The sequence below is a fragment of the Triturus cristatus genome, chromosome 2_1 (assembly GCF_964204655.1).
Source record: "Triturus cristatus chromosome 2_1, aTriCri1.1, whole genome shotgun sequence".
In the NCBI taxonomy this organism is placed as follows: domain Eukaryota; kingdom Metazoa; phylum Chordata; class Amphibia; order Caudata; family Salamandridae; genus Triturus; species Triturus cristatus.
The window spans coordinates 565308256-565328695 of NC_140581.1; the positions used below are offsets into that span (position 1 = coordinate 565308256).

General features: G+C 50.1%; 1 protein-coding gene across 4 annotated transcripts in view; it reads left to right on the forward strand.

The window, feature by feature from the left end:
• The first annotated feature begins 9951 nt into the window (after positions 1-9951).
• Positions 9952-20440, forward strand: part of POLR3G (RNA polymerase III subunit G) — a 282487-nt gene continuing 271998 nt past the window's right edge. For 2 of the 4 annotated variants that reach the window (XM_085632457.1, XM_085632458.1), the window contains exon 1: positions 10018-10137. In XM_085632457.1, coding sequence (XP_085488583.1) covers positions 10054-10137 — 84 coding nt within the window. In that variant the 5' untranslated portion in view covers positions 10018-10053. Of the gene's footprint in view, positions 10138-10394; positions 10441-20440 lie in introns of those variants that run through there. The other 2 variants (XM_085632459.1, XM_085632460.1) reach the window with 2 other exon arrangements.

Genomic DNA, 20440 nt, shown 5'->3' on the forward strand with positions numbered 1-20440 from the left:
CAGGGTGTTAGATGCCTTTGCCGCCGGATGGTCATGTTGGGTAGTCGCATATCCACACATATGAGAAACCTCTCCAGGTTGCTTGGGTTTTGTGGCAAATGCGATCGGGCAGACTCACGGGGTCGCACCTTTTTCCCTTTACAAAACGCCAGCCTGTTCCAGCTTCCGGAGTTCATCTTCCACTTTTGGGCAGAGATGGAGAGCCACCCATCGATATCTAAGCGTCACTGGTTGAATTGAGTCATCAATAAAAGGTGTACTAACCGGTCCTTCAGACCACCAGTACCTTCAAATAGCTGTGCAAACTTGATGAGCAGATCGTCCACACCTCCTAGGTGGACACTGAATGCAACCCAGACTAACTGGAGACGTTCTACCATCTGATAGCTCAGCAGCATGTTGGAGCCTTCTTCAGTAACATACACTTTTGCTCGTGAAGTGTGGGTCTCATGAGAAATTTCAGTTATGAACACACCTGCAACCAGAGGTGGCATTGACAAACCAAAAGCGAATACCTCTATAGTGGTGGAGTGCAGAACCAGCTGCAGGGGTGGGGCTTGCAGAATAGATTGCGTCAAAATGTTAATGGATGCACCTGTGTCGATCAGGGCCAGTACTTGATGTACTGCAAGGAGGATTGTGCATTTAGGGATTCGCCTCCTATGATGTTCTTCCGGTTGCATGGCTTGTATGACATGCATCACGCCTTCCACATCATCATCATACGAGACCTCTGTGCTCTTCATGACATTTACCAACTTGGGTCTTTGTACTTTTTGTGAAGCAGAGAACCAACAGACTTTTGAGAAATGACTGAGATTGTTGCATGCTGAACATTTCTTTCCTTGTCCTGGGCAGAGTCCTTGATAAGTGTATGGCCCGCCATACCAGTCACACGTTTTTGGGGTAGTGGTTGACTTAGGACTAGTTTTCTTCTTTTAAACACCTCTTGTCATGAACACATTGACAGGTTCAGTTTTCACATGGCGCTGCAGGGCTGATGTGCGGCATGTATCTTGGAGGGTTTCTTTTGAGCGTACCATCAAGAGCATGTTAGCCATGGTCATTCCTGGGACCTGAAGGATGTTTTCCCTCAGTTTTGCAGATAGGCAACCCTGAATAAATTGGGCCCTGATCTCGTCATCAGCATCCGGTAGTGTACAGGTGCTGGCTAGATCTTTTAGCCAAACGTAGAATGTGTCTACAGATTCTTTTGGCTGTTGTCGAGCTTGACTCAACAAGAAATGCTCATAATTAGGGTTGGCGAATAGCTTTATGCCTGTTTTAGAATAGTGTATGTGACTTTCCAAGCTTGTGAATGGCAGCACCCCCTAGGTGCAAGAGTATGGGACGTCGTCTGACATTGTCTAACACCACAGCTGCAAAGTAAGTTTCTCAGTGTTCAACGCAGTCCTTCTATTTTGCTGCCTGTGCAGATGGAGGGCCATCCACTATGAATGGTTCAAGGGCCGGTACTGATGCCATTGTGGACTGGTGTTGGGGTAGGAGTGGATCTGTTAATGTACTTTACAAAGTCAGCATATGGTGCGCCAACAGGGCGCATGGGATGCAAAACAACTGGACAACCGTGTGGCGCCTCTCAGCTGGGCAAATTAAAGTTCAGGGCACCAATGCAGGTAGTACAAAGTCAAAACCCAGCGGGTGATTATTTTTGCAGAGACACCGCAGGTTCGAAGACTTGGTTTTGCCATGCAATCGTGCAGAGCGAGTCGAGGCAGCTTACCGAGCTGACTCCGAGAAGTCATTTCTCCTCTGATGCGATGTCCAGGGGCATGCAGGAGGCCTCTAGCGATCAGCGGCAAACAGAGAGGGCTATGATCAATGAGAATCAGAGGCACTTTAGTGGCACTGTGAGTGAAAAGCTCTGAGCGCCGAACAGCCAGGTATACAACAGGAGCACTCCGCAACCTGCACAGTGAGTAGAGGTGAGGCCGCCCTCCTCGACAACAGAGTGGCGGGGTTTTCGAGCGGCACTGCTTCGGGTGCAGACCATGTGGGTAGCATTCGTAGGGGACTGTCACACCACTCCTTGGGCCAAAGGGGGTGCAGCACAGACCACAACCAGCTTGTTAAGTGTGAAAAAGGCAGCTTTATTGAAGACAGGTGCACCTTACAACAAATATCCTTGGCTTGTGCCATACAAAACTAAACCTCACTAAATATTTTCTTCCTGCCTTACCCCCCACCCCTAAAGTTTCCCCATTTGCAACCATTTATAAACCCCCAACTCTGTCTTCCCTGCTGACTCATTAAACATGTAACGTCTTATCATTTCCTAAAATAACTATCTATGTAACCTTCCTGTGTTACTTCCCCTTCCTGCGAGTGACATTTTCCAACCAATCAACTTAAACTGTGAACAGATCTACCAACTATTACTAAGGAGAACGCCACTCAGAAAATTCTGGCCCCCAGACTTTTCTGACCCCCCAACTAGGGACCCTTTTTTTTTTTTAAATTTATTTATTTATTTACATTTTATTTTATATGCCCCATCCAACCTCCTGGATTTGTTTGCCGTCTAACTCCAGTCCAGAAGCGTGACCAGTGTGCCCCCATCTTTCCGATGAAATGAACCGCAGAATACTTAAGCACCGGAAATTCTACTCTCCCTGTGCCCCCTCGTCACCAAGGCCCGTTGAACCACCTCCTGGCCTTATCTAGTGCTGCTGGCTGCTCTACCCCCCTCTGGTGCCTTTGTGAAGTGAATTCCGTCCATATTCTGCACGATCTGACCCCTGCTGCCTGACCCCCAGAAGGTCCGTCTGCCTTCCATTCACAGTGCTAAGCCTTACACTGACCCAGGTCATGTCCCCCCAGCTGAATAAGCAAACATCGGGACGAATATCACCCTGAATCATTCTGTGTACGTATGAAACAATTCGTGCCACTTCCATACCCCCATACCGTGCCAGGAACAATGAAAACCACCATGAAACTAAACCCAAATCCAAACCTTTCCCTTCAAAATTCATAACTCTCTGCCCATATGACAAAGGAATGTCCCACGATCCACATGGAGGAGGCCACCCCGGCAGGCCCTGCTACCGCACCTGAAAAGACACATATATGAGACCCAGAAATGAGCACTATGTTACCCCTTACCCGGAGCCCCGCAGCTGAATGTATGTTATAACGCAGTCTGACTTCCCACGTCCTGCACGAATAAAGTCAACCCACCAAACACATATTTTTTTTTTTTAAAGGCATGCATCGCCCTTTATACTGCCCATACCATCCGTTTTGCCCCAATTTGCGGCGTCTATATTCGCCCCAACACGAAAAGGAATGAGGCCCAACATGGCGAAGAGCCTGTTTTTGCTTGTGCGAGCCGCGCTCCCACCCCCGTCCCTCAGGGCAACCTCCCCCCCCTTTCCACCCAGCCATTCTGAAACCTGAAATACCCACAAGTGCATCCCAGACCGCAACGTGACTGGCGACACCCCTTCCTCTGCAACCCGGCATAATCTGCCGCAGGACCCACTACAGCCGGCCAGCAGCCCGACAGACAAATGCCTGGGGCCCGCCTCCCCTTTCACGCGCCCAACCGTCCTTACGCAACTGCACCATTTTCCCGTCGAAGGCACCTAACTCCCACATAATTTGCCCATGAAGGTTATGCCCGACAGCATACCTGCCATAAATACAGTAGACCAACCGTTGCCACTCATGGACAACATAAACTGCCCCACCTGCTCCTCCCTTTCCTTTGCCCTGCTCATCGCCTTGGGCCCCCCTCATGAAGTCCCTGCCAACCTGCTCTGATGGCCTCTGTGTGGCCGCGGCCAGTGACCCCAACACTAACCGTATAACCCTTTGTCTCCGACGTACCACATCCCCGCAGGGACTGGCGTCCTACCCTTGTCCACTTCCGTGACTAGCATATGCAACCTCCACCACATAGAGAGAAACCAAACGTCCGCTGTGTACGAGCCCACTCCCGGCCCATGCCTTGCCCGAAACCGGATACCATGGTCCAAACCTCGCCGCACAAACCCCCGCAACCTCCGCACCCGGGCCTCCCAAGTTGATGGTCTGTTTACCCCTGTATTACTGACATGGTGTCCACTACTGGAGATCGCTTTCCCGAGCACCAATTTCCTGGCCCATACTGCCACGGCCATCACCAGTGTAACGAGTTCCATAAAGGCAAAAAACCCCTCTTCCCGTTCTTCCAAGGTTGCGGGCGCCTGTAAAACCCAAAGCCTCCCTCCCCAGCCGCGGCTGCAGAGATTGTGATCTTCTCCATCCTCCGGCGTCGCCATGGTAATGCCGTTGACAATCCCAAGAAATGTGCGCCACCTGCGCAAATCCCCTCTTAGTTCCAGCCGACAAGAGCACGTAAGGATGGAGCATTGACACACCTGCCCTCGTCACCCTCTACTGAAAATCTGCCCCCACCCTACAGCTAAAATTGTGGCATCCCAACAGAAACCGTACTACTATACACCATCCCAACTGTCACCTCCAGTGTGGCCAGCGACCCATCGAATAACATCAGCATGTGCAGTTACTTGTCTATCCGCAAGCGGGCTTGTATCGCCCCCACCACCAATTCCATATCAATAAAGTGACAAAACTGCACTAGGACCTTGTGTTAACTCTGCTGCCAAGTGCACTTCAGGTGACCCGGTGGCTCTAAAAACTTGTCAGTTGCTACCGACAGTCTGCAGAACCGGGCCGGCACCCCAGGAAAAGTCATCCAGGCAATGTGTGACCATCTGTGTACAGTGCGCCATGACAAACCCACCGGAAGCTAGCGAGAACACTCAAGTAGTGCACAGGATAAAGCACCTCCCCGCTGTAGTTTTGTCTATAAAGACGGAACCACCCACTGAATGCCCTCCTTGCCAGGGGAGGAGTGGGCCCAACCTGTAATGCCCGCGTCGGCCTGTGGTGCCCCCCCAAGTGTATAAATGAGCAGTTAGCCAAGGGGCACCCGCAAAACGGGTCCACCATGCGCCCGTCCCGGGGTTCCTGGTTCCCAGCTGCTCGCACCACGTCCCCGTGTGTCGTAGCCATTTCCAGTTGCAAGTCATCAGCCCCCCCCCCAGCGGCCCGGGACTGTCGTAATCGAGCCGGAACCTTCCTCAGGCCCCCGCAAGAGCCCTGCGTCCACGGTCCGTGGAGAAGAAGCCCGCAAATATTCCCCAAGGCCCCGATGCGTGTGCGGAATAGCCTTTCCCAGATACCCCAGAGCCCTGCTGCCACTCCCGCCCCCGGCGGTATGCTGCGGGCCCTGTTTGGACCGCTGCCCCCGATAAAGCCTGTCCCATCGCGGCGCACCAAGGGTGACTGCCAGAGCACTACGATCCACCATGCATAAACTAGCCGTACTGTCTGGCCCACGCGCCTTCAGTGGAGTCCCAACATGCTCCCAGTGCCATCCGCCGTGTACCCCCACCCCCGCGTGTGGGGTGGTTTTGAAATGAGGCGCCATACCAGCGGCATGTGAACTGCCACTGTACCCTCTCCATGGTCGCTCGTATAGGTCGCCCAGCACAGTGGTGTCGGACAGAGGCTCCTATGAGGCGCCTAAAAGTATGCATACATATGTTATAAATTTATAACCGTGTAGGTAGTTCCTTCAAAGACATCCTCACTTCCCCAGCCTTTACTGGTTGCAGAAGTAGGAAGCGTCCCCCTGTGCTCCCTGGGAGCTTGCCAGCTTGGTCTCAGAGGTAAAGATTGGGGTGCCTATCCCCCCACTCAGCTACCGGGTCCCAAGCCACCCGCGCCTAGCAACTCCATCATCATAGCGTGACCACTTGCCTCCCCGCACTCTACCGAGGCTCTTCGGACCACGTCCATGAATTTCAACACGGGGCGGGCCCGTCCGGATATTGCACAGCATACCCCTCCGTATATCAATGAAGGCAGCCCACCAATCCGCAATGCCATGGCCACCCCCGGCTGCTTGGCCAGCTCCCACTCCTCTTCGGCGTCCCCCCCCCCATAAGCACCTCGTCGAAGCGCACCTTACCAAAGCCCACAGGGCCCCTCCCCTTCGCGTGGCGTGCCACCGCCCCCCCCCCGCGTGTACACCAGTGCCTTACCTGGCGCCAAGGTCGGCGTCCTGCTGAAGCGCGCCGCCTAACCAGTGGTGAAGGTGGGGGAGGCCGGCACTCCATCCGCCACTGCACGCCATCTGTCCTGACCTTCTGGAAAACTAGACACCACATTAGTGACCCCCCTTCCCTGCAACCCAATAGCCAGGGTCCGTACGCTCTCCCCCACATACTCCATCCCGTGATCCCACAGCAATGGGCCGTCCTCCGTGGACTCCAGCCCGTGATCCCAGCGCAATGGGCCGTCCACCATGGACTCCAGTCCGTGATCCTACAGCAATGGGCCGCCCTCCGTGGGCTCCAGCCCGTGATCCCCACAGCAATGGGCCGTCCTCCACGGACTCCAGCCCGGGATCCCCAGTTCACAATAACACATTATGGCTCAGGGAAGGGCATTGCCATCAGTTATGGCAATATTTGCATCCAGACATAGCGGATCAATCCCCCTACTACTCCACACTCCCGCAGCGGTACCGCAAGCCCATCCGTTGTATCCTGCTGTTGTTCTGGACCCCCGTGCCCCCAGAGGCCGCAGCGACCCACTGGGCCGTATTCCGTCTAGTAGGTCCCTCGCTGGGGCAGGCCGCCCGCACGAGGCAGAGCCCGCCCATCCGCTCGGTGGGTGGAGCCGCATGTAACTCACCCGAGTGCTGCGCCTGCTCCCCCTGCAAAGAAAACGAGGAGTCCGACATGCCGGGGTTATTCTCCCTGTCTGTCCCTGTCACCCTTGGGTAGCCCCACCAGGGCCCCACCGCTCTCCGCCCCAAGTCCGCGAAACGACTGATGACTGCCCCCCCCCCACCCCCGAAGAGTCCCCCCGGACCGCGTCCGGCACCCCGAAACCCGACCCCAACCCCCCACTCCCCAAACCCTTCTCCACCCCAGAGCCCCGCTCCGACGCCTCCCCCTCCTCGCCCACACGCTCCTCCCCTGCCCGCCTCCAGGCACGGCAGGAATCCCCCCCGCTCCACCAGCCCCGGCCGGGCCCATCCTCCCACCAAGTGTAAGCAAGGATAACACAGTTACAGACCTGAATATGACAATGTGGACAGCTGGTCAAAGCTTCACAATGGCACCGGACAGGATGGGATGTCCATGTAACATGGAAATCCCTGAAAATTACCTTTCCATGGCACCCGGACAGGATGGGATGTCCATGTTAACAGGCACATCCCTGAAAATTCTCTGTGTATGCCAAGCGCTGTCTAAATGCGGGGTAAAAGACAAGTGTACATGAGAAGGGCTGCTGCCTTTGGAATTAACCCCCCCTCCCCATCCATACCGGTTGCTATAGAGGAGGTGTGGCTTACAGAGGAGGACTTAAGGCCCTACCTGAACAGAGGTGCAAGTCACCTCGAAAGCGAGGGGGTCTCAGCGCTGGAGAGGGCAGCAAAAGGCATCGCGTTCTGCTTCCTGCAGTTTTTACCCAGCCCTGAGGAGGCTGTGCACAAAATTTCCTCACCCTGACTAAACCCCCAGGCCGGCTGCCGTGTCACCCCACTGAAATGGTGGCTGGTGACCTAAAATGGCTGCATACATATCCCCCCAGCCCAAATGTAGCCAAACAAGCACAAAAGTAGCCCAACAAGCCAAATTGGGCTCCGGGCTGCACCACCGGCCCAAAAATCCCCGGGGCAGGCAGGCCTCCCGTTGGTCGGCCGCCTCCTTCAAAGCCCTATTGTCACCAATTGTTCCGTCTAAGTAGCAATAGCGCAACAGGCCCAGCTAGGACTGGTGTAAGCGAAAGGAACCGCAGCAATGACTACATGTAACACAGGTGTACTAATAAGCCGCAAGGTCGGGGCCTTAAGTGTATTAATTAACTGCCTGCATCACGTAACGGCCTCTACCACTAAGACCACTTATCAGCATCGGATTGGGAAAGCGGGCAGTCGGGCATTGGCCGATGGACCGGTGCCTGAGGGTCACCAATGGGCCGTTTTTTCTCAAATGGCCCACAGCGTCTTATTGTCTTCCCCAGCAGGCCACTGTAGGGGTAGGGGTGGGGACAGGGAGGGGAGCATCATGAGCAAGGAGGCTCCAAGGGGGTTGCTTTCAGCAGCGTCGCTAGGCCAATATTGTTCTGTCTGTCTGCTGCAGACATTATCTTGGCCTCCTGTGGGGCCTGCGCATGTGCCCTGAAGCAATGTCCCACTCCCCTGCTGTGGGCCATTATCACCTCAGCTCCCCTGGAGCAGCAGCAGCTCTGTGCTTTTCTTGACCCCGCCCCTGCCAGGCCATCACCCTGAGGCTACAGTTGGCTGAGCTGGGATGAGTAAGTGAATGGCCTTGCTGAGGGCCTATCGTTGGCACCTCGGCTACAGTGTCTTTCTGGCCTTGGTGGTGGGGGTGGTGGGCTGGGGTGTATGTTTGCATAAACCTCGCTGTGAAGCACCTTTTCCAGAGCTGAAAATTCAGATAATGTAATGTTGGAGTTAGAGCTGCCAAATGTGGAACTATGGAAACAGGTTTGAGTCCAAGCCTCACCTCAACATCCTGTGATTCTGGGCAAATGACTTAATTGCGCAAGGCTTAAAATAAAAATGTATTTGATCTTCTGTAATGTAACTGGTGCTCGTATAATTGCGCCCTTTGGCCGAATTTAAGCGATATAAAACTACAATAAAAAACATAACCTTCAGTTTGCTCATTTTTTAAGAGTCTGCAAAGGCTGGAACTTAATAATGAGCGAGGATTCTTCATTCAATAATAAAAAAAAGTCTGTAGTCCTTCTTATCATGGCTTTTCTTCCTTTGTTTAGTTTTAACTATCAGTCACGGATCATTAAAGAAGCGTAGACCACGTTTTAAACTGCTTTCACCTTACATTTACTGTTCAAACTTTAAAGTACATATCGATCAGGGAAGAAAATACCAGCTTTAGGTGTTTTTCTTCATTTTCGTAGCGGCAAGGGCATTAAAATACTGATAATGCTGGTTATACGAAAACGGTCAGGTGGCAAACATAGCCATATCAGGAGTTGTGTCCTTTGGGCCACTTTAAGTCACTTTGCCCGCCCCGCCAAACTGTAGCGCTTCTAGTTTTCACCAATGTTTGTGTCTCTATGACCTTTAAAATACATAATTTATCAAACATTTCTCTAAAAATGAGCCCGATGAGACTAGCCAAATGCTATTTCGTGAATGGGCGTGATCCAGGAATGTGGGCCACTTTTTTAGGAGTGCCCGGGCCGAACTGTGATCCCAATCCGACCCTGCCTCATATCATAATGCTTGTGCAGTTGGGATGGCCCATCTCCCAACACAACACTGCCTTGCTTGTGTTCCACTTCAGGGTGATCTGGAAAGGAAAAACAGATAGAAGTTTGGGGTATAATACACTGATTCAAGTGGTAGGTCGATGTTGAGATTTCAGCTGGATCACTCAGAAAGCTAATGTTAGTATCGAACTAAGCAATTTATCTAACTTTAGCACTGCTTTATGTTGATATTTTTCGACTCAATGTCCAGGTGGCATGACTATTTCCATGTTTAAACTGCAGCTATAGTTATGCCTCTGACAGCAAGCATTGTGAAGTCAAAAGTCAACTGTAAGAATTTATTACAGATGATCAGCTACATACTTTTCCGTGTATTATAACAGAATACAATGTGAAAAGTAAAACTACAAGTCCCAGAGTGCAACATGCCCCTAGCAGTAAACGTCATGGCGGACTAACGTGTCAAACGCTGACATCGGCCAATTTGTCAGTTATGAATGGATCCACCTGTTATCTATACATCTATCTGTAAAGCTACCCCTCTTCCTTCCGCAATTTATTGAATTTTTTCACGTGAGCCCAAGTGGTGCATCTGCTTGGAATTGTGCCTTTAGGGCAGCTGTAGGCTGACACTGTGGCGGCCCCTCCCCCCTCTTAAGCCCCTGTTTCATAGCACGCTGCTTTCGTTTGGCAGACAGCCGAGGAGCGGTGAGTTGTAACTGGTGGTTCACGAGAGCGTGGCTTATGAAACTGACGTTTTGTGTTGTGAAAGTGCTCGAGAGCAGTGTTTATGTATTCTGTAGCGTGAAGACTTGCTGTGTGCTACTGGTAAACAAAACTATACATTAATAAAACTATTCGAGTGATGCTAGCAGTCCGCGCATGCCTCATTCTCACAACGGACTCGGATCTCTGAATGTTTCCCTCACAGATTTAGACTAAAGATTGTGACTATTATGCATTCTGTTCAGGTAGAAGTGATTAATTGCAGATTAGCCACAACCCTCGGATCTCTTTCGTGAGTTTAAGGGTTAAGTAGGTCTTGATTAGTTATGTTCGTGGCAGCTGTCAATCTGTAATACAATGATCTCTTCTGTGTAATTGGGGACACTTGCAAACAGTATTTTACAGGTAACCAGTACATGCGTAGCTTTTCTTAATTTTTTTAAATTTAATGCAAGTGTCTAATTTACTGGTCGGTGTTCAGCGTATTTACTGCTCTGTTAACGTTCCTGCTACTTGCCTGCAATTGTTTTAGGACCCAAAATTCAAGGGTTGGGAAGAGCACAGTGTGTGGGAAATCCTGTGAAAAAATAGCCAGTGTTGAAGTTGTTTTGTTACACCTGGCTTACTTATGAAGTGGCACAAAACACTAAGCGCCATACCGTGCGGGGAGTGTGGTTGTAAGAAAATCTGTGCGGGAGGCGTTTTCGTGTTGTGCGTGTCCAGACAGGGCCTCTGTGTTGGATGAGGGGACAAGAGACAGTGTGCAGTTTCTGAACGTGTAGTGTGCTGGCGTGTCTGATCAAATTTTACAGGCCCCATTTTTATCTTCATTTATCTTTTATATTATTCTTCTGTAAACACCTTTGGGTAATGTCCGCTCCATATAAAAATACAATACATAAAAGCACGTTCATACTTCTGAATGTAGTAGGAAGTTGCCCGCTCTTGGGGATTTGGGACTTCTTGTTGTAGCATAAGAAAGGAATCCAGATGCCAGGATGCTCTGGGTTACAGGCTTCCCTTATGTGACTATACGGTGTCAAGTAATAGAAAATAAAGCTATGTGGGTCCTGGTGGCGTTGACTATTTTGGAGTCCTCTAGTATCCAGTCATGTTTACAGATCTCTTTGCACATTACACGCTTTGCCACATATTAGTCGAGATCCCTGCATATGGTGATGGTGGGTTGTAGTTCCAGACTCTTTACCAGGATGAGCAGTCGGGGGATGGTCTCGGGAGCTACCATGGTTTCTCCTTTCGTCTGAACTTTCTGCTCCTGTATACTTCATATTTTGCTCAGCAGGGAGTTCATAGTTTTGCCGCTTGGTTTGAGAATGCATAATGTGGATTTCTTTAGGTATGAGGACGGAGCCATCTTTGCTGCTGATCTCAAACATAGTGTCCTATTTCAACTGTACGTACAGTGGTCTTTTCCGTGGGAGGCTCTGTGAACAATGCAGTGGTGCTATTTGTGTGAGCAAGTGCCTCAGCGCACCACGTAGGAGTAATGCACATTATATAAATACCATAAAACCACATTAAACACTGAATAGGCCTGAGGGTCAGTACCAGCCAGTTTATGCACTGAAAGCACCATGAAGGCCCACTTAGGAGCACCAATTGTCAACTTCGCTGGTAATTAAGATGGAAAAGTGAAGCCTTTAACGTTATTACAGCCACACCCACCAACTGCAGAAACATGGGGGCAAATGTGCAAGCTCCTTGCTTCACTTTTAACATGGAAAAAGTGACGCAAGGATTTTGTAAATCTGCCCCATGGTTTCCGTAACTATTTCTGCCAGCTTTGTCTGGCAGGAAAATCAGCAACAAACGTCACAGAGAACTACCAGTAGATTCTTCTTCCTTTATGCTAGCACCAGAGAAATGTCCTAACTGTACAGAGCAGAAAAACAGTTTTGTTAGTACTTGACCATCTCAGTTCTGGTCATTACAGACTACACTGTTTCCAGTTTTTCAGTTTTGGGCTCTTGTCTGATAGCCTAATATATTCAGGGTGCTCTACTCTTGGTTTTCTTCCATTTAACTAATTAGACTAACACTCCTGAAGACAATAATACTTATCCATTGAGAAGATATTATAGACTCAAAAACTGATAGTGTGGATTTTCAGCTGGCCTTCTTCCTATGAGAGTTGCACGTGTGCAATCCTTCCACGGGCGTTGCACTTCACACGCACCTATACTGTACACTTTGCATGATGTTATCAAGGTAAATGGAAATGGGTTTACACTAACCTTCCAAAAATGATTAAAGGTCATCATGGAAGATGGCTGAATATCCCAGAGAACTCTAAGCTCCACCAATGTGTTTCAAACTTAAGTACAGTATGGTGCCAGATTTTTGAAGGATCCTCTGTGGTCCAACATAATCCAATCTGGGTTAGTTGTTTTCAAGATAATCACTCCTTTTGATTCTCAGTTCATCAGTGTTTGCAAAAACAGCATCCCCCAACCTTCCATGATTTTTCTCATGCATTCAAGTTTCTGTTAAGATTATCAAATGAACTGCATGCCCTGCAGTAAGGTCCTATAAAAGAACTGTTTTTCCTAAAGTGGCCTTTCCATTAAGATTTCGTTACGCCGCCCCCCTGCAGGGCTTCCCCACAACTCCTTAACATCAGAAGCATTTGAGCCACCCATAGATGTATCCAGGTGCAGGAAAGAGGCAGTGAGTGCAGTTGTCTGACCGCCAGGTTTAGTTATTAATTAAAATGTAGCCAGGCTGATGAAAGTGGTCAAGAATGCTCTAGGACACGTGCCAGGCAGTATCTTCAACTTAATTTTGGAGGATCGATCAGTGGCACAAACATCTCATTTGCTTACTGACTTAGCCTCTGGATGACCAGCCTAACTATGACTTCATCAACATTGCGATGCAAATGCAGACTTCGTATCACCACTGAGGATTCAATGGAGAACCTATCAGGCTTCCCTCCCCGCAGATCTGCAGTAGGCAGACCATTTTCTCATTCTTGGCCACCACCACACAGCCCTGCAAAGTCAACCAATCCTCTTCCCGTTCTGTGAACTCTGCCACATTTAAGGTTCAATCAATCAATCAATCAATCAATCAATCATTTGTAGAGCGCATTACATACCCGCGAGGGTCTCAAGGCACTGGGAGGGGAGGGGAGGGGAGTGGGAGGGGGGGGGGTGGGCGCTACTGGTCAAACAGCCAGGTCTTGAGTAACCTCCTGAAGGTCTTGGGTCTGTCGTAGGCTCAGTGGGAGGGTGTTCCAGGTCTTGGCGGCGAGGTGGGAGAAGGATCTTGTACCGGTGGTTGTTCTCCGGATGCGAGGGACGGTGGCGAATGCGAGGTCGGCAGAGCGGAGCTAGCGGTTGAGGATGTAGAAGGAAAGTCGTCTGGTGAGGTAGGCTGGGCCGGTCTTGTGGAGTGCATTGTGTGCGTGGATGAGGAGCTTGAAGGATATCCTCTTGTTGGTGGGGAGCCAGTGCAGGTTTCTCTGGTGGGGAGTGATGTGGCTGCGGCGTGGTACGTCGAGGATCAGTCATGCAGAGGCGTTTTGGATGCGTTGCAGTCGTTTGATGAGCTTGGTCAGGGCTCCCGCGTAGAGGGCGTTTCCGTAGTCGAGTCTGCTGCTGACGAGGGCCTGGGTGACTGTTCTTCTTGTGTCTGTCTGGATCCATCTGTAGATCTTGTGGAGCTTGCGGAGGGTGTTGAAGCAGTAGGAGGATACAGCGTAGATTTGCTTGGTCATGGAGAGCGTTGAGTCAAGGATGATTCCCACGTTGCGTTCGTGGTCGGTGGGTGTCGGGGCTGCCCCCATTGCCGTCGGCCACCCGGAGTCGTCCCAGGCTGAAGGGTTGGAGCCGAGGATGAGGACCTCCGCCTTGTCCATGTTCAGCTTCAGTCGGCTGATCTTCATTCAGTCGGCGACGGCCTTTATTCCTTCATGAAGTTTGGATTTGGCGGTGATGGGGTCCTTGGTGAGGGAGAGGATCAGCTGAGTGTCGTCGGCGTATGAGATTATGTTGAGGTCGTGCTGTCGGGCAACGTGTGCGAGCAGGGCCATGTAGATGTTGAACAGTGTCTGGCTGAGGTAAGAGCCCTGGGGTACACCGCAGATGATCTCGGAGGCTTCGGATCAGAATGGGGGGAGACGGATGCTCTGGGTTCTGCCGGAGAGGAAGGAGGTGATCCATTCCAGAGCCTTGTCTCGGATCCCTACGGCGTGGATTCGTGTGCGTAGTGTGCAGTGACAGACGGTGTCGAAGACGGTGGAGAGGTCCAGGAGAATGAGGGCCGCGGTCTCACCGTTGTCCAGCAGGGTCCTGATGTCGTCGGTGGTGGCGATGAGGTCAGTCTCAGTGCTGCGGTTGCTGCGGAACCCAAACTGGGAAGGGTCCAGGATTCTATTTTCTTCAAGGTATCGGGTTAGCTATCTGTTAACGATCTTCTCGATGACCTTGGCCGGGAACAGAAGCAGAGAGATGGGCCGGAAGTTCTTGAGGTCTCTTGGGTCCGCCTTGGGTTTTTTGAGTAGGGCGTTGATCTCAGCGTGTTTCCAACTCTCTGGGAAGGTCGCGGTCTCAAGGGAGAGATTGATGACGTTGCGCAGATAGGGTGCGATGGAGCTGCTGGCTTTGTTGAAGATGTGGTGCGGGAAAGGGTCTGACGGGGAGCCGGAGTGGATTGTGCTCATGGTCTTGATGGTGTCATCGAGGCTCACGTTGGCCCAGGCTAGCAGGGGGTCGTGGTCGATGGTGTGCGGAGAGTCTGTTGTGTTGATGTCTGTTGGGGCTGTCGGGTGTTGAAGCTGTCGTGGATGTCTGCTATCTTGCAGTGGAAACAAGTGTCGAGAGAGTCGCACAGGGCTTGCGACGGCGGGATGTCGTTGGTGTTGGAGCTGGGGTTGGAAAGTTCCTTCACGATGTTGAAGAGCTCCTTGCTATTGTGTGCATTGTTGTCGAGGCGGTCATTGAAGGAGGTCCTCTTGGCAGTCCTGATGAGGTGATGGTGGTTGTGGGTGGCGTCCTTGTGGGCTGCGTGGCGGCCCGGAGTCTGCTCACTGTGCCATTTCTTCTTTAGTTTCCGGCAGGCTCGCTTGGAGGCTAGGAGTTCTGGGGTGAACCAGCAGGCCCTCTTGCAGGTGTCTCTGTAGGAGGGTTTCTTCAGCGGGGCGAGGGTGTTGGCGCAGTCGTCGATCCATCGTCTGAGGCTGTGGGCAGCGCCGTCGGTGTTGCAGGGTTTGGTGGGTGGGCTGAGAGCGAGGTTTGCTTGTAGTTGGTCTTCGGTGATTTTGCTCTATCACCGGCGGGGGATCTGTTGGGTGCGGTGGTGTGTGGTGGTTGGTCCAGGGGAGTTCGGTGGTGTGGCTGAAGGAGACGTGGGAGCTTGAGGAGAAGACGGGGTCGAGCGTGTGGCTGGCGGAATGGGTAGGCGCTGTGACGAGTTGTTTCAGTCCGAGGTTGGCGAGGTTATCGGGTGGTGGAGTTGCTGTCGTTGTTGTTCTCAAGGTGAAAGTTCAGGTTTCCGAGGAGGATGTAGTCGGTGGAGGTCAGGGCGTGCGTGCTGATGAAGTCAGCGATGGAGTCGCTGAACTGGAGTCGGGGTCTGGGGGGTCTGTAGACGAGGATGCCTCTGAGGGTGGAGTTGGGGTCTATGTGGATCTGGAAATGCATGTGTTCTGCGGTGCTGAGAGTGTCTTCGGTGCTTGTTGAGACCCTGATGCTGTTCTTGTGGACGATGGCGATTCCGACTCCGTTGGGATGGTCTCTGTGGGTGATCTTGTAGCCGTCTGGGATGGCAATGGCGATGTCTGGTGCGGAGGAGTTCCTGGTGCGGAGGAGTTCTTCATCCAAGTCTCTGTCGAGAAGGTCCCAGAGCTCGACGGCATGTTTGCGGGTGTTCAGTAGAATACATCGGAGGTGATTGTGGCCTTTCTTGGCGGGTGGTTCGGCGGCTCTGAGGCTGGTGTAGCTGCAGTTCCGGCAGGTGAAGGGAACCTGTGTGCGTTTCGGGGCGGCTTTGAAGCAGGTGTGTTTCCATCTGGAGTTGAGAGCTTGGAGTGTGCTGGCATCGTAGCGGTGGTGGTTGTAGTGGCGGGCGCGGGGACCAGGGGTTCTGGCGCTGGGTGCGATCCAGGCGCGGACGGGAGCAGACGGGCTCCCCTTAGGCGTGCCAGCGGCGCAGCCGCACAGCAGCCGCCATATATGGGGAGGTGGGAGGGAGGAGCAGCTGGGAGGCAGGGCAGGGGCAGCGAATGGGCGGTCAGGGGGGCGGGGCCGCATGGGACACAGTGGCTGGAGCGGGAGCGGTGAGGGCGATGAAGGGAGCAGAATGCAAAAGCGGGCACAAAATTACGGGGCAACGAAGGGAACAGAAGGCAAAATTACGGGGCAACGAAGGGAACAGAAGGCAAAAGTGGGCACAAAATTACGGGGCAATGAAGGGAACAAAAGGCAAAAATGGGCAGAGAAACACGGGGCAACAAAGGGAATAGAAGGCAAAGGCGGGCACAAAAGTACGGGGCAACGAAGGGAACAGAAGTCAAAACTGGGCAGAGAAACACAGGGACAGGGAGGGGAACAGAAGGAAAAAGAGGGCACAGACCAAGTACAGGCACCGGGGGAAGACAGACAACAGCAGTCACAGACACCAAATAACAATAAAGGCAATGCAATAAGAAACAGATGGTGATACAAACCTACGGCCTACCACTGGCCACCAGGGATGAGGCGCAGGTGGTAGCCTGCGGGTGGAGGAGGGCCTCGAACTTCCGTGGCAGCAGGGGCAAGGACACATAGGCGGTGTGCTGTGCGGAGGGGGAGCGACCTACCTAGCAGGGTCAAGGGTCGCAGGTTAACTTCTGTGGTAAATTTCTCGCTCCATTAATGGCATTATGCCTCTAACAGCTTAGCACAGATATTCCCACCATGAACCATCACATGATGGAGAGTGTGTAGTAGTGACTATCACAGATGTCTGAAAGGACTGTTCAGATATTCAGTCATGCTGTGAGGTTTATTTCAAGCTGAGAGGAAATAACAAGAGCGGACTCTCCATGACAGAAGCAACTCGCAACTGCCGTGGAAGAGAACTTAGAATTACAAATAAACTTAGAATACAGCAGAAGGAACATTCCTAGAACTGACAATACTAAGAATGTACTACACATCTTCTTCCTTTCTAATATATAAAAAAACCCAACATAATTAACATAAAATCTCGCAAATTTGCTGGGGGTTTGCGATATCTTGGAGTGCGATTAGGAACAAGAGACACCGGCAAGGAAAATGAACTGGATACAGGATGAACTTCAGATGTGCCTGGATCACCACTCCCACCCACATGATGTTGAGGTGTGGAAAATGAAGAATTAGACTCTGGTGGTGGTTGGGCTAAAAGGTAACCGCTGTTAATTGTAGAGGTTTATCATAGCCAGAACAGGGACACCCCTTTTATACAAAGCTACCCGCCTGAAGTTCCAAGATTCGCCATTATTGAGAATTACACAATGATCAAGAACATTCTTGACAGTGAATGGTCCTTTGAACTTAGATAACCCTTTAACAATTCTGCCACTCTTAACTTTGACCAGATTGCCAATAATGAAAGGACGAGGACATTCTTGAGGAGGAGATAAGGTTGAAGGAATATTCTGCAAAGTATCAACATGTTTTATCCAAGAAGGAATTAGTTTAGAACCAGGAACACGCCCTCTCATAAGTTGAAAAGGAGAAAGCTGCCCATCAACCAAGGGAGTAGTGCAATAAGCCCACAACATTTCATTAACCATTTTCCTCACAACAGAACCATTAAATGAGGCCATTTGTATGATACCTTTCACAATCCTGTTGGCCCTTTCACAAATTCAATTCCCTTGTGGGCTGTATAGTGAAGTGCGGTGATGGGAAACACCACAATCTTTAAGAAATGACTGGATTTCGATGGAAGTGAGCTGAGTGCCATTGTCAGTAATAATAATAGATGGAATGCCCTCATCTCTAAACAAATTCCCCAGGAACTTAATAGTACTCTCAGTAGTGACGCTGTTGGTAAATTCTACAACTAACCATTCAGAGTAGATGTCAATTACAACGATGGCAAATCTATCCTTTTCATGTAGTTCACCCATCGGACCAATGAAGTCCAGGCAAATACTATGCCATGTTAAACCAGGATTTTGTAAGTGACCTTTTGAGGGTTTAGGACCTACTTTGAGTTTTTTTTCCCCATCTCTGCAAGCAGAACAATTCTCTACCCACTCCACTACTTGTGAATCCATACCTGACCACCAAAAGTGATCCTTAAGGAGGCGTTGTGTGAGGGTCTGACCTAAATGGCCTTCGTGCGCGAAGGCTATGAGCTTAATTCTCAAACCAAGAGGAGGTATGAACTTTTCCCCTTTTACAATAAGGTTGTCACTAATAAGAGAAAGATCTTCCAAGACTTTAAGATAAGGACGCACAGAGATAGAAACTGCACTCTCTCTTCTAGAGCCCAAAGTGATAAGCTTAAGAACATCCTGCAAAGTAACAACAGAAGCCATTTCACGTTCCCAATCATTTGCCTGAAAAGCTCCTTTACCTACAAACTCAGCATCTTCAATAGAGGCTACTGCAATATCCTCATTAGGTAAAGGAACGCACGGATCCACAACAGTGCGCCAATCTAATGACATCCTTGAGAGACAATCGGCTTGAGTATTTTTCCAACCCTGAATGTACTGAACAGTGTACTGAAATTCCTGAAGAGAGAGAATTTTAATGAGAGGTTTATGGTCTGTTCTCAAAATAAACTTCATACCCCACAAATATGTTCTGAAGTACTCTACAGCCCAGGAGGCAGCCAGGGCCTTCCTCTCAATAACAGAATAGTTCTTCTCAGCTTCAGTTAGGGTTCTGGAAGCAAAAGCAATTGTATGCTCAGACTGACCAGTGAGCTGCGAAAGCATAGCTCCTAAACCAGTGGCACAGGCATCTACCGTTATGACAGATTGTTTTAATGTCAAAAGGAGTAAGTACTTTTGCGTCACAGATCTCCTTCTTAATAGCATCAAAAGCTTCTTGCAGTTGAGCAGACCATGAAAAATGTGTGCCCCTCTTTAAAAGTGACCTCATGCTAGAGGTTCTGTCAGAAAAGTTTCTTACAAATTTTGAATAATACTCAATGAGCCCCATAAAAGAACGCAATTGATCTTTGTCTTTAGGCTGGGGAGCAGAGTGAATAGCATGACAAAGATCTTTTTTTGGTCATACCCCACTAGCGCTGATGGTGTATCCCAGGTAATCAATTTGTTCAGTCAAGAACTGACACTTATCCTTACGTATTGTCAGACCTGCAGAAGAAAGTCTGTCTAGGACTATTTTGAGGGTAGTATTGTGTTGTTCAACAGATTGGCCATACACCAAAATATCGTCTTGAAAGTAGATGGTATTGCCTACACCATCAAAGATATCGGACACCATTCTTTGGAAAACACTTGCCGTAGAATTGAGTCCGAAAGGTAAGCGCGTGAAATGAAACGTACCAAATGGTGTAATAAATGCCGTTAAGTGCTTAGTCTTTGTGTAGGTTGATCTGATGATAAGCACTTCTAAGATCTAGCTTTGAGAACACCTTGGCACCGTGTAGTGTTGTGACTAACTCTGAGATATTTTGAAGAGGAAAGGTGTCTGCAATTACGCAATCGTTCAGAGACCTCAAATCCACACAGAAGCGGAGCTTGCCATCAGATTTCTTGGTGACGACTATGGGAGAAATCCATGGCTAAGCTTCCACAGGTTCAATGACACCCGAAGCTAGCATATCATCAATCATTTTCTTAACTTCCTGTCTGACTACTATAGGGACACGCCTAACCTTGTGTTGTATGGGAATAGAGTTTTCCTTTAAAACAATGTGATGGGAGTACCCTTTGAGTTGACCTAAACTCTCCCTAAACACACTGCCAGCATCCGCTAGAATTTTATCTAGCCCATTATCTTCAATAATCGTGACCTGTGGAGTAGCTCGAGGGTTAACAATTATTCCTAGGTCATACTGGTGAACCCACCCAAGTATGGCTGGACCTGACTTTGATACATATACTTTTCCTTGTATGTGTCTGTGTGAAAAGGCAATGTATGCTGTGAAATATCCTAAGATATCAATAGTCTCACCTTGAAAGCCCCCCGGGGAGATATCCTTGGGTAATAAATTTTGCGTACCCCATTTACTCCGGAAGAGCTTGTGCGGAATGATGGTGTAATGTGAACCAGTATCCACCATTAAGTGTAATTCTTTACCATCTATGAGGAAAAGTGCCTTGGGCCTAACTTTACGTTTATCTTCTGATTCAGTAACAAAATCCTGCTCAATGACCAAAATCGTGTCACCTTCTTCATCTAGCAAAGAAGAATTTCACACAGTAGCTACGGTA